The 14,910-nt window shown below is 43.4% G+C and overlaps 1 protein-coding gene across 1 annotated transcript in view; it reads left to right on the top strand.

Annotated features, from left to right (window-relative positions):
- The window catches only part of LOC111963490 (uncharacterized), a 17,994-nt gene extending 4,850 nt beyond the window's left edge, over positions 1–13,144 (top strand). Inside the window, exons 2-3 of the mRNA XM_023986965.3 lie at positions 11,454–12,678; positions 12,923–13,144. Coding sequence (XP_023842733.1) covers positions 11,454–12,678; positions 12,923–13,069 — 1,372 coding nt within the window. The 3' untranslated portion in view covers positions 13,070–13,144. The remainder of the gene's footprint in view (positions 1–11,453; positions 12,679–12,922) is intronic.
- Positions 13,145–14,910: the final 1,766 nt, after the last annotated feature.

Raw genomic sequence — 14,910 nt, 5'->3', positions numbered from 1 at the left:
TTACGTCTGACAGTCATTAGGTCTGACATATAATGGTCCAAGACGTTGTCTGTATCATGTACGGTTGACAGATCATAGGGTCTGACAGTATAATGGCTCCAAGACGTTGTCTGTATCATGTACGGTTACAGATCATAGGGTCTGACAGTAAATGGCTCCAAGACGTTGTCTGTATCATGTTACGGTTGACAGATCATAGGGTCTGACATATAAATGATCCAAGACGTGTCTGTATCATGTACGGTTGACAGATCATAGGGTCTGACAGTATAATGGCTCCAAGAGTTGTCTGTATCATGTACGGTTGACAGATATAGGGTCTGACAGTATAATGACACCAGAGTTGTCTGTATCATGTACGGTTGACAGATCATAGGGTCTGACAGTATAATGCTCCAGAAGTTGTTCTGTATCATGTACGGTTGACAGATCATAGGGTCTGACAGTATAATGCTCCAAGAGTTGTCTGTATCATGTACGGTTGACAGATCATAGGGTCTGACAGTATAATGCTCCAAGAACGTTGTCTGTATCATGTACGGTTGACAGATCATAGGGTCTGACAGTATAATGACTCCAAGACGTTGTCTGTATCATGTACGGTTGACAGATCATAGGGTCTGACAGTATAATGACCCAAGATGTTGTCTGTATCATGTACGGTTGACAGATCATAGGGTCTGACAGTATAATACTCCAAGAGTTGTCTGTTATCATACGGTGACAGATCATAGGGTCTGACAGTATAATGCTCCAAGAGTTGTCTGTATCATGTACGGTTGACAGATCATAGGGTCTGACAGTATAATGACTCCAAGACGTTGTCTGTATCATGTACGGTTGACAGATCATAGGGTCTGACAGTATAATGCCCACGTTGTCTGTATCATGTACGGTTGACAGATCATAGGGTCTGACAGTATAATGACTCCAAGATTTGTCTGTATCATGTACGGTTGACAGATCATAGGGTCTGACAGTATAATGACTCCAAGAGTTGTCTGTATCATGTACGGTTGACAGATCATAGGGTCTGACAGTATAATGACTCCAAGACGTTGTCTGTATCATGTACGGTTGACAGATCATAGGGTCTGACAGTATAATGACTCCAAGACGTTGTCTGTATCATGTACGGTTGACAGATCATAGGGTCTTGACAGTATAATGACTCCAAGACGTTGTCTGTATCATGTACGGTTCACAGATCATAGGGTCTGACAGTATAATGACTCCAAGACGTTGTCTGTATCATGTACGGTTACAGATCATAGGGCTGACAGTATAATGGCTCCAAGATGTGTCTGTATCATGTACGGTGACAGATCATAGGGTCTGACAGTATAATGCTCCAAGACGTTGTCTGTATCATGTACGGTTGACAGATCATAGGGTCTGACAGTATAATGGCTCAAGACGTTGTCTGTATCATGTACGGTTGACAGATCATAGGGTCTGACAGATATAATGAGCTCCAAGACGTTGTCTGATCATGTACGGTTGACAGATCATAGGTCTGACAGTATAATGGCTCCAAGACGTTGTCTGTATCATGTACGGTTGACAGATCATAGGGTCTGACAGTATAATGGCTCCAAGACGTTGTCTGTATCATGTACGGTTGACAGATCATAGGGTCTGACAGTATAATGGCTCCAAGACGTTGTCTGTATCATGTACGGTTGACAGATCATAGGGTCTGACAGTATAATGACTCCAAGACGTTGTCTGTATCATGTACGGTTGACAGATCATAGGGTCTGACAGTATAATGGCTCCAAGACGTTGTCTGTATCATGTACGGTTGACAGATCATAGGGTCTGACAGTATAATGGCTCCAAGATGTTGTCTTATCATGTACGGTTGACAGATCATAGGGTCTGACAGTATAATGGCTCCAAGAGTTGTCTGTATCATGTACGGTTGACAGATCATAGGTCTGACAGTATAATGCTCCAAGATGTTGTCTGTATCATGTACGGTTGACAGATCATAGGTCTGACAGTATAATGACTCCAAGAGTTGTCTGTATCATGTACGGTTGACAGATCATAGGGTCTGACAGTATAATGACCCAAGAGTTGTCTGTATCATGTACGGTTGACAGATCATAGGGTCTGACAGTATAATGACTCCAAGATGTTGTCTGTATCATGTACGGTTGCAGATCATAGGGTCTGACAGTATAATGACTCCAAGAGTTGTCTGTATCATGTACGGTTGACAGATCATAGGGTCTGACAGTTATAATGACTCCAAGACGTTGTCTGTATCATGTACGGTTGACAGATCATAGGGTCTTACAGTATAATGGCTCCAAGACGTTGTCTGTATCATGTACGGTTCACATGATACAGACAACGTCTTGGAGCCATTATACTGTCAGACCCTATGATCTGTCAACCGTACATGATACAGACAACGTCTTGGAGCCATTATACTGTGCTCTAACATATGGAGTACGGGCATGTCCAACATCCTTCCTCCTAATGAAGTTTATATGTGAGAATTTCCAGATCAATTTGAGATACCCGAAAATATTTCCTTCTCCCACTGGCATGGAATTGCCCATGAGTTCTGTGGCTCTAACTCTGTACTACAAGGTCAGTTGGGTCTGGTATGTAAAAACAAACAAATGGACAGGAGTTTAGTCTGTGTAACTCTGGGCTCAAGGTCACTAAATCAAAGATAAGGCCTTCTACTTCAACAACCTTTTTTGATTGTATTCTTTATTTTTTTAAGAATCCTAACTAAGTCTTGAGACAATTGAGACATGGATTGTGTATGTAAGTGCCTTTTAATGGAGTATGGTAGTAGGTGCCAGACGCACCGGTTTGTGTCAAGAACTGCAACGCTGCTGGGTTTTTAACACTCAACAGTTCCCTGTGTGTATCAAGAATGGTCCACCACCCAAAGGACATCCAGCCAACTTGACACAATTGTGGGAAGCATTGGAGTCAACATGGGCCAGCATCCCTGTGGAATGCTTTCAACACCTTGTCATTGTCCCGCCGAATTGAGGCTGTTCTGAGGGCAAAGGGGGGGGGGGGGTTGGGGTGCAACTCAGTATTAGGAAAGTATTCTTATTGTTTAGTATACTCAGTGTATAAGTACAGCCCCTGGATGCTAATCTATCACAGGGCCTTAGACCCAATCTATCTCCCTACTGCTGAGTACCAAACAGGGATGCACCAGGTTCCCACAGTCTTTGGTATGACTCGGCCGCGGATCCAACTCCCAACCTTCCAAACTCAGGGAGGCCATTGACTTGGTCTTCAGAGTAAATAGTATACATTTACCCCCAAGCTTTATTGCACAGAAAATGTAAAATTGGGTTGAGAACCCCCTGCCAGGACTGGGTAGAAATGAAAGCAAGGAGAAAGCAGCTTCGGAGGAAAATTGATTTCTAGATTAACTGAATCTGCTGAGAATGGGGGAAAATCTTCCAAACTGGAAAGGAATGAGACCGGCATATATGATGGAGGGCCCTGTGATTTGGGATGTCACGTCACATGACCCCGATTTTTACCTTCATTTTAAACCTTTTCCAGAATTGAGAACTCCACCAAAATGAAATCAATTGTCTGAGGATGGTGCTGTCCATCTGACATAAAAAGAAAAATGGACAGTTTGTTGAAAAGGCTTTAAATAGAGGTCCAGGTCAGGTGACAATCCAGGTCAGGTGGCATAATTATCCAAAACACATGGCCCTATACATGAGTCATGGTTTACAAGATTTTTCATGATCTCTCTCTCTCTTCCCCTCTCTCAAATTCAAATTCAAATTCAAGCTGCTTTATTGGCATGAAAAACATTGTGCCAATTTTTWTTWTWTTTTTTTATTTTACCTTTATTTAACTAGGCAAGTCAGTTAAGAACAAATTCTTATTTTCAATGACGGCCTAGGAACAGTGGGTTAACTGCCTGTTCAGGGGCAGAACGACAGATTTGTACCTTGTCAGCTCGGGGATTTGAACTTGCAACCTTTCGGTTACTAGTCCAACGCTCTAACCACTAGGCTACCCTGCAACAATGTATACAATATACATTGTAATACAATTATAAACAATGACAAATAATAATATAGAATGGCAGTAAATAATAATACAAAATTAAATATAAAAATAGTAACAATAATCTTCTCTCTCTCTCTTCTCTCCTCCTCTCTCTCTCTCTCTCTCTCTCTCTCTCTCTCTCTCTCTCTCTCTCTCTCCTCTCTCCCTCTCTGTCACTCTCTCGCTCCTCTGTCTCTCTGTCTCTCTCTCTCTCTCTCTCTCTCTCTCTCTCTCTCTCTCTCTTCTCTCTCTCTCTCTTCTTCTGTCTCTCTCTCTTCCTCTCTCTCTGTCTCTCTCTCTTTCTCTCTCTCCCTCACTGTCTCTCTCTCTCTTCCTCTTCTCTTCTTTCTTTCTCTCCCTCTGTCTTTTGTCTTTTTCTTTATCTCTCTCCTCTCTCTCTCGCGCTCTTTCTTTCTCCCCTTTCTCCTCTCTGTCCTCTCTTGTCTCTCTCTCTTTCTGTCTCTCTTCCTCTGTCTCTTCTCTCTCTTTCTGTCTCTCTCCCTCGCTGTCTCTCTCTCTCTCTTTCTGTCTCTCTTCTTTCTCTATCCCTCTTTCTCTTTTCCTCAATTCAATTCAATTCAATTCAATTTGCTTTATTGGCACGACGTAACAATGTGCATTTTGCCAAAGCTTACTTTGGATATTTACAAGATGAAAAATAATGAGAATCAAAATTGTCAAGGACAAAAGTAAGCCCATCATAACCAAGGGTCAAAATAACCATACATTGAACAATAACAATAAGCATACAGTAGAGTACATGTGCAGGTTGATTGGTCTGTCAGACACTGTCCCTCAACTTATGGCAGGCAGCAATGTAGTGCGCTGCCAACCCACAGCTCTCTGCGTCCTCCCCCAACAGGACGGGTAGCCTACTATCATCAGAGAGGTCTTTACCTTGAATAAGGGTTTACATTTTGGGGAAATGACACTCTAATTGTTTTATATTTTTCACATTTTGTCAGGAAATGCAGCTCTGTCTCAGGTTCTGCTGTTGTGCAGTGGTTGCACAGCCTTTCCTCTACAGTGAGCCAGGTTTTCCTGTGTCTACCCTTCTCAATGGCAAGGCTGTGTTCACTGAGCCTGTACTTTGTCAAGGTTTTTCTAAGGTTTTGATCAGTAACTATGGTCAAATATTTAGCCACGGTGTACTGTCGATTAAGGGCCAGATAGCACTGCATTTTGCTTTGTGTTTGTGCATGTGTTTCCCAATAAGCAATGTAGTTTTGTTTTGACTGTGTTGTAATTTGKTTTATTCTGATTGATTGGATGTTCTGGTCCTGAGGCTTCAGTGTGTTAGTAGAACAGGTTTGTGAACTCAGCCCCAGGACCAGCTGGATGAGGGGACTCTTTTCTTTGCTCAGCTCTTGGCATTGCAGGGCTTGGTAATGTATTTTGTATTAATACAGGGTCACTGTATTTTAGATGTTTCCAAAACTGAATTGCTCTTTTTTTTGTTTTTATTATTAGTGGATATTGGCCTAATTCTGCTATGCGTGCATTGTTTGTAGTTTTCCTCTGGACATGTAGGAGAATCTTACAGAACTCTGCATGCAGGGTTTCAATGGGGTGTTTGTCCCATTTGATGAAATCTTGTTTTGCAAGTGGACCCCACACCTCGCTGCCATAAAGTGCAATTGGTTCAATTACATATTCAATTAGGTTTAGCCAAATGTTAATAGGTATTTCAATTTTAATTAGCTTTTTAATGGCRTAGAATGCCCTGAGTGCCTTCTCTCTCAGTTCATTCACTGCCTCATTAAGGTGTCCAGTTGAGCTTATTTTTAAACCTAAGTAATTGTAGTGTGTGCAGTACTCTATATATTTTGTACCAATTGAGAACTTTGGTCTAATTCCCTGAGATCTGGATCTTCTCTGGAAAATCATTATTTTAGTCTTTTTGGGGTTTACTGCCAGGGCCCAGGTCTGGCAGTACTGCTGTAGCAGGTCCAGGCTCTGCTGTAGGCCATGTGCTGTGGGTGACAGCAGGCATAGGTCATCTGCGAAGASTAGGCATTTAACCTCTGAATTGTGGAGACTAACACCAGGGGCTGAGGATTTTTCTAGAATAGTGGCCAATTCGTTGATGTAAATATTGAAGAGTGCAGGGCTCAGATTGCAAGCAAAGGCCCCGCCCCTGGTTAAAGAATTCTGTTCTTTTCTTGCCAATTTTAATGCTGCACTAGTGAGTTTGAGCATCTCATTTAGGATGCCATCAGGTCCGCATGCTTTTTTAAATTTGAGGGCCTGAAGTTTCTTATAGAGCTCCTGGTCAGTAATTGGGGAGTCCAATGGATTTTGATTGTCCTTTATAGCTTTTTCGAATCCATTCAACTGCTCATGAATTTGGCGTTGTTCTGCGTTTTTGTCAATTTGAAYGGTGTTGTAGAGTGTTTTAAAATGGGTTGTCCATATGTCACCGATTTGTATTGCTATTTCCTCTTTAAGATTTTTTTGATTTTTTTCCCAATTTTGCCAGAAGTTGTTTGTGTTTATGGACTCCTCAATAGGTGTCAGCTGCTTGCTGTTGTACTGTGCTTTTTTGGTTCTGAGTGTACGTTTATAGAGTTTTAAAGTCTCACAGTAATGAAGGCGTAATTCACCATTATTTGGGTCTCTGTGCTTTTGGTTGGATAGTGTTCTAAGTTTTTYCCTTATMATTTTACAATCTGCATCAAACCAGTTGTCATCTGTGATCTTTTTTGTTTTGTTTTTTATCAATTTCAATTGTGTATTCTTCTGTGCTGTTTTGGGCCCATCTGTATGAATGTCTGATGTTGTANATTTTACAATCTGCATCAAACCAGTTGTCATCTGTGATCTTTTTTGTTTTGTTTTTTATCAATTTCAATTGTGTATTCTTCTGTGCTGTTTTGGGCCCATCTGTATGAATGTCTGATGTTGTACAGCTTACTGGGCTGTGAATGTCTGATGTTGTACAGCTTACTGGGCTGTGAATGTCTGGTTGTTTCCATGTATGTTATTTTGAGGAACAACGTAATATGGCTGTGATCAGACAGAGGTGTTAGTGGCTTGACAGTGAATGAGCTGAGAGAGAAAGGGTCAATGTCTGTAATCATATAGTCTACTGTACTGTGGCCAAGAGGTGAGCAGTAGGTGAATCTCCCYAAAGAGTTCCCCCGTAACCTACCATTGACAAAGTACAGACCCAGGCTTCTACAGAGCTGCAACAGATCCCTTCCGTTTTTGTTGACAGTGCTGTCACTGTTGTTTCTATGGGGGAGATGAAGACAGTTAGAAGCAGTATGGCCTGTAATAAAGCTGTCCCCTCGTGTGGTCGTTAGATCAGTGTGTTCCTGTGCGCGCATTTGTGTCCCCACAGATGAGCACATTTCCCTGGGCCTGGAATTGGCACATCTCTTCCTCAAGAAGGAAGATCTCCTCTGAGTAATATGGGGTTTCTGAGGGAGGGATATATATTGCGCAAAGGAAGACATCTTTTTCTGTCAGTTATTTTTTCAGTTTTAACCAAATGTGATATTTACCCATTTTTAGGGGATCAATTCGATTTTGTAGTTTGGATTTGTACCAAATGATCAGTCCTCCAGAGTCTCTGCCTCTATTGACAGAGCTGTGTTTCTGTGATGGCACAATTACCTCTCTGTAGCCTGTGGGACAGTGAGTGACAATGTCAGCCTTACACCATGTCTCCTGCAGAATGATGACATCAACATCTTTTAGATTTTTGTTGAACTCCAGTGCTAAACTCTTCAGTCCAAAGGTTGATAAGTTAAGGCCCTGAATGTTCCACATGCTAACTGATAGTGATTTCATGTTGCAATAAGAAAGAATAGCAGTCTCTTCCTCTCTGTCTCTCTCTCTCTCTCCCTCTGTCTCTCTCTATCTCTCTTTCTCTATCCCTCTTTCTATCTCTCTGTCTCTCTCTCAATTCAATTCAATTCAAAGGGCTTTATTGACATGGGAAACGTATGTTAACATTGCCAAAGCAAGTGAAATAGATAAAACAAGTGAAATAAACAATCAAAAATAAACAGTAAACATAATACTCACAAAAGTTCCAAAGGAATAGAGACATTTCAAATGTCATTTTATGGCTATATACAGTTTTGTAATGATGTACAAAAGAGAAAATAAATAAACATAAATATGGGTTGTATTTTCAATTGTGTTTGTTCCTCAGAAATATTTCTGCTGTGACGGCACACTGTGGTATTTCACCCAGTAGATATAGGAGTTGATCAAAATAGGGTTTGTTTTCAAATTCTTTGTGGGTCTGTATAATCTGAGGGAAATATGTGTCTCTAACATGGTCGTACATTTGGACGAAGGTTAGGTAGTGCAGCTCATTTTGTGTGCAGTGTGCACATAGCTTGTATTTTCTTGAGAGCCAGGTCTGCCTATAGCAGCCTCTCTCAATAGCAAGGCCATGCTCACTCAATCTGTACATAGTCAAAGCTTTCCATAATTTTGGGTCAGTCACAGTGGTGCCATTGTGCCACTATTCTGCCGGTGTGTACTCTCTGTTTAGGGTCAAATATCATGCTAGTTTGCTCCGTTTTTTTTGTTATTTCTTTCCAATATGTCAAGTAATTATCTTTTTGTTTTCTAATGATTTGGTTTGGTCTAATTGTGTTGCTGTCCTGGGGCTCTGTGGGGTCTGTTTGTGTTTGTGAACAGAGCCCCAGGACCAGCTTGCTTAGGGGACTCTTCTCCAGGTTCATCTCTCTGTAGGTGACGGCTTTGTTATGGAAGGTTTGGGAATCGTTTCCTTTTAGGTGATTGTAGAATTTAACGGCTTTTTTCTGGATTTTTATAATTAGTGGGTATCGGCCTAATTCTGCTCTGCATGCATTATTTGGTGTTTTACATTGTACACAGAGGATATTTTAGCAGAATTCTGCATGCAGAGTCTCAATTTATTGTTTTCCCATTTTGTGAATTGTTGGTTGATGAGCAGACCCCAGACCTCACAACCATAAAGGGCAATGAGTTCTATAAATGATTCAAGTATTTTTAGCCAGATCCTAATTGGTATGTCAAATGTTATGTTCCTTTTGATGGTATAGAAGGTCCTTGCCTTGTCTCTCAGATCGTTCACAGCTTCCCGTACCCCTTAAAACATTCAACCTCCAGCTGCATACCCCCTCTAGCACCAGGGTCAGGGCACTCTCAAATGTTGTTTTTTGCCATCATTGTAAGCCTGCCACACACACTATACAATACATGTATTAAACATAATAATGAGTGTGAGTTTTTCTCATAACCCGGCTCGTGGGAAGTGACAAAGGGCACAAAATGTAATAAAATAACAATCAATAATTTTGCTCTTTATTTAGCCATCTTACATATAAAACCTTATTTGTTCATCAAAGATTGGGAAATACTCACCACAGGTTAATGAGAAGGGTGTGCTTGAAAGGATGCACATAACTCTGCAATGTTGGGTTGTATTGGAGAAAGTCTCAGTCTTAAATCATTTTCCAAACACAGTCTGTGCCTCTATTTAGTTTTCATGCTAGTGAGGGCCGAGAATSCACTCTCACATAGGTACTTGGTTGCAATGGGCATCAGTGTCTTAACAGCGTGATTTGCCAAGGCAAGAAACTCTGAGCGCAGCCCAATCCAGAAATCTGGCAGTGGCTTCTGATTAAATAAAATTTTCGATGAGGCTCTTGTTCAGATATCGGTAGCTAGACTGGAGGCAGGGCATGAAAGGGATAACGAATCCAGTTGTTTGTGTCATCCGTTTCGGGAAAGTACCTGCGTAATTGCGCACCCAACTCACTCAGGTGCTTCGCTATATCACATTTGACATTGTCCGTAAGCTTGAGTTAATTTGCACACAAACAATCATACAATGATGGAAAGACCTGTGTGTTGTCCTTGTTAATGCAGACAGAGAAGAGCTCCAACTTCTTAATCATAGCCTCAATTTTGTCCAGCACATTGAATATAGTTGGAGAGTCCCTGAAATCCTAGATTCATATCATTCAGGCGAGAAAAAACATCACCCAGATAGGCCAGTCTTGTGAGAAACTCGTCATCATGCAAACAGTCAGACAAGTGAAAATGATGGTCAGTAAAGAAAACTTTAACTTTAAAAACGTGTAAATACTTTTCCCCTTGATAAACAGCGCTCTTCTGTATGTTGTAAAAGTGTTACATGGTCGCTGCCCATATCATTGCATAATGCAGAAAATACACGAGAGTTCAGGGGCCTTACTTTAACAAAGTTAACCATTTTCACTGTAGTGTCCAAAACGTCTTTCAAGCTGTCAGGCATTCCCTTGGCAGCAAGAGCCTCTTGGTGGATGCTGCAGTGTACTCAAGTGGCGTCGGGAGCAACTGTTTGCAGGTCTCGAACTCGATGTCTCCCTGTCATGGCTTTTGCACCATCAGTACAGATACCAACACATCTTGACCACCAAAGTTCATTTGATGTCACAAAGCTGTCCAGTACTTTAAAAATATCCTCTCATGCTGTCCTGGTTTCCAGTGGATTGCAGAAGAGGATGTTTTCCTTAATTGACCCCCCCATAAACGTAACGGACATATACCAGGAGCTGTGCCAGGCCTGCCACGTCTGTTGACTCATCCAGCTGTAACGCATAGAAATCACTGGCTTGTATGCGAAGCAGTAATTGTTTCAAAACATCTCCTGCCATGTCACTGATGCGTCGTGAAACAGTGTTGTTTGATGAAGGAATTGTCGGGAAAGTTTTTTGGGGCCTTTCCCCCCAGCATTGTCCCAGCCATATCCGCGGCAGCAGGAAGAATTAAGTCCTCCACAATAGTATGGGGCTTGCCTGTCCTAGCCACTTGGTAGCTCACCTTATAAGACGCTTCTAGCCCCTTCTTATTAATGGTATCTGTTGCTTTTATACATGTCTTATACTCGAAAGTTGTCTTTATTCTCGCTCAAAAAACTCCCGTGGCTTATTTTTCAAATTGTCATGTTTCTTTTCTAAATGTCTGCGCAAGAGTGAAGGTTTCCCGCGAGAGAGTAAAGGTTAATGTGATTGGATGTTAATTATTTGACAAGGCTACCTGTATTTAACATTGTGTTGTTATTTCGCTGAACACTAGATGGTTTAATTTTATTTTTGGCAGTGAACTGAGGCTACTCAGGTGAGAAAAAAACCTCACCCAATGTATCGCCCCGTTGGAAAATATAAATGTACTGTTTGAAAATATTTTCTTAAATTGAAAAAAATGTGAATCACATTTTTATTTGGTGTACCCCCGATAGCATTGTGCGTGCCTCAGTTTGGGAATACCTGCTCCAGGGCAACTGTGTCTAGATGGAATTTATATTTGTGATCCTGGCAGCTGGACTTTTTTTTCGAACAACATTATTTAAGTCTTTCTCTCTCTCTTTCCTATCTTTCTCTCATATCTCTCGTCTCTCTCCATAGGGTGAATGCTGAGCCTCGCTCCCCACCTAGAACCCCCCTCACCCCTACCTTATCTTCAGGATCAACAGCACTATTCCCCCCTCCCAGACCTGCCCTCTCCTCAGGACCACCCCTGATGGCTCCTCCGACTCTCCCTTCCAAACCCTCCCCACCCCCTGACCCAACTCCCCCTGACCCAACTGACCCAACTCCACCTGTCTACCTGGACTCCCCCCCCCTCCTCCCTTCACCCCTCATACCCTCCTCACCCTCCTCACCCACACCGCCCCTTCATTCAGCTTCTGAACCACTCCCTTCTCAAATTGACTTGGCCATTGATGCCACTGACACAACTGATGTCCCCAATGCCGCTGTCCCTAAGGAATGTACTCCCCCCTTATCCAGAACCCTAGTCCTCGATGTCCCGGACATCTCTACTTCCACCCTTGTCACATCACTACCCCCTCAAGTCTTAGAGACCTCAACTCTCCCACTCCCCACACCCCTGGTACCTGATGTCCCAGAGACATCTACTCCTCCCCTCCCCACACCAGTACCCCCTCAAGTCTCAGAGCCCTCTACACTCCCCCTTCCTGACATCCTGGATGTCTCTGCTCCTCCCCTCCCCTTACATATGTCCTCTTTAGTCCCAGAACTCTCCTCTTCAGAACTAACCCTACCAGCACCTTCATCTCAGCCGGTCCCAAAGCCCTCATCTATGCTCATCTCTGCTCCCACTGTAGCTCCCATCTCAAAACCCTCCTCACTTCCTATCTCTTCTCCCCACGTACCTCCTATAGCAAAACCCCCTCTGTCCACTCCCCCCATTCCTCCTCTCTCAAAACCCTCTGTACCTCCGTCTCCCCGTGTTCCTCCTTTCTCAAAGATCTCCTCACCCCCTCTTCCTAGACCCTCAGCACGTCGAAAACTCTCTGGTCCACCCCAGCCGAGACCCCCCGTATCTCACCCTCACTCGATAGCCAAACCCTCCTCTCCAGCTCTCCCCAGACCCCCACTTCTATCCATGAAGTCCTCCTCCCCCCCTCTACCCTCCCCACTAGTCCCTCTAGCTCCAAAGCCCGCCCCAGCTTCGGCCTCATCACCAGCCCCATCTCCAACCCAAGCCACAGCCCCACGACCTAGCATCAGTATCCTGGAAAAACTGATCAAAACTTGCCCGGTGTGGTTGCAGCTGGGTATGGCCCAGGAGAGGACCACACTCATACTGAAGAAAGAAATCCCTGGGGTGAGAGTTACTAACATGTTCTTTACACAAACACATAGGCACATGATGTATCTGTGGTCGACTGTTCTGCAGCCGAACAGCTGTGATGTAGCTGTACAAATCGTTTACACACTCATTCATTGGTCACATACTCATCAAAAATACTTACAAAACACATGTAGGGGCAGCCATCTTTGAAAGATTTCCTCATGTATATTTGTTGTATGATAATAGATATTTAAAGCATTACTTTGTGTACCCACAGATATTTTTAGTGCGTAAAAGCCCTGACCAGAAATCCATGGTGCTGTCAGTATGTGTATCTGACAAGCAGGAGGACCTTCAGGTCCAGGATGTTCTGATTAAGGAGGAGAAGTCACGTGAGTATCCTAACCAGAGAAGGTCTATATAGGGTTAGGATAAATCCAGGCTTGTAACTGGATCTATCCTAACCCTAAGCCTCAACAGTCTCCCACTGAAATGTCTGTGTCCTGTCCTCAGATCCTGGTGAACAGTCTGTGGTAAAAAGGTATGGGGACTATCTGTGTTACAGCCATCAGTCCTGCTACGCCATCCATCAATCCACACACAGAACACATGATGCTAGCCCATCCATCAATCCAAACACAAAACACATGATGCTAGCCCATCCATCGATCCAAACACAAAACACATGATGCTACCCCATCCATCAATCCACACACAGAACACATGATGCTAGCCCATCCATCGATCCAAACACAAAACACATGATGCTACCCCATCCATCACACCACACACAGAACACATGATGCTAGCCCATCCATCACACCACACACAGAACACATGATGCTAGCCCATCCATCAATCCACACACAGAACACATGATGCTACCCATTCATCGATCCAAATACAAAACACATGATGCTACCCCATCCATCTACACACACAGAACACATGATGCTACCCATTCATCACACCACACACAGAACACATGATGCTAGCCCATCCATCAACACCACGAGCACACAGAATGAGAATACGACTCACTGTGATCGAGACAACACCATCATGCCACAAAAACAGAAACACATGATCAGAGAAGACATCCGGCGCCGGAAAGAGATGGCCGCGCCTCGCTTCGCGTCTCCTTGAAAATATGCATATTTTGGTTTTTTTTATGGTTTTTCTTACATGGACCCAGGTAATCCTTAAGGTTTCATTACATACATCGGGAGGAACAACCTGATTACGATTAACTGTCAACTCATCATCGTTCCTACCAGGAAATATGATTCCCCGAAACGGATCCAGTGTTTTGCCTTCCACCTCAATATGGACATCTGATCCCAGCCGGCGACCGCGCTGCGACGCCGTAAAGGGAGGCAAACGGAGGCGGTCTCCCTGCCAGCCTTCGGAGACGGGACATCGCGACTCCACCCTATCATACTACTCCGAATGTCCAGTCTTCTTGAGAATAAGGTTGAAAATCCGAGCCTACGGGTAGCATTCCATAGAGACATTAGGGATGAAACGGCTTGCTTCACGGAAAACATGGCTAACTCAAAGAACGCTAACTGGAGTCCGTGCAGCCAGCTGGTTTCTTCATGCATTCGCAGCCGACAGAAACAAACATCTTCTGTAGAAAGCGGGTGGGGTATGCTTATGATTAGAGACGTGGTCGTGATCGAACAATAACAACAAGAACTCAAGTAACTGTTCACCTGAATCTAGAACTCCAAATAAAATTGATCACGCCTTATCTGAACCCAAGGAATCTCCTCGTTTCAATCATAATCACAGCCGTATATAATTGCCCCCCCCAAGCAGACACACGATGGCGCCTGAACGAACTTTATCTGACTCTTTGTAAAAACTGGAAACACAAACACCCCTAGCTGCAATTCCCCAAATCCGTAGCTGGGGATTTTACAAAAGGCTAATTCCTAAAAACAAAATCCCTAAGTTCTACTCAGCATATCGATTTGTGCTACCAGGGCTGGAACAAGAACACCCTAGATACATTGTTTCATACCCATCCGCCCGGACGCTACCGTATAAAAGGCCCCTGGCACTTCTCTCGGCCACCGCGACGGGTTTCGGAAAATCGCTGACTCGAGCGGGACGGACTGCGACTTCAGAAATCGCGAAGGATCTCATTTGTGATTTCCAGCTACAAACAGAAACTAAAACATACAAGCTCTCGCGCGCGTCAGGTGTTCAAATGCGCTGTCCCGACCAATGCTGATTCCAAGCTCTCAAGACTGCTTTCGA

Source organism: Salvelinus sp. IW2-2015, linkage group LG4q.2, assembly GCF_002910315.2.
Source record: "Salvelinus sp. IW2-2015 linkage group LG4q.2, ASM291031v2, whole genome shotgun sequence".
Taxonomy (NCBI): Eukaryota; Metazoa; Chordata; class Actinopteri; order Salmoniformes; family Salmonidae; genus Salvelinus; species Salvelinus sp. IW2-2015.
Note: the sequence above shows the minus strand (reverse complement) of the source record. Positions and strands in the feature narration are given on the sequence as shown.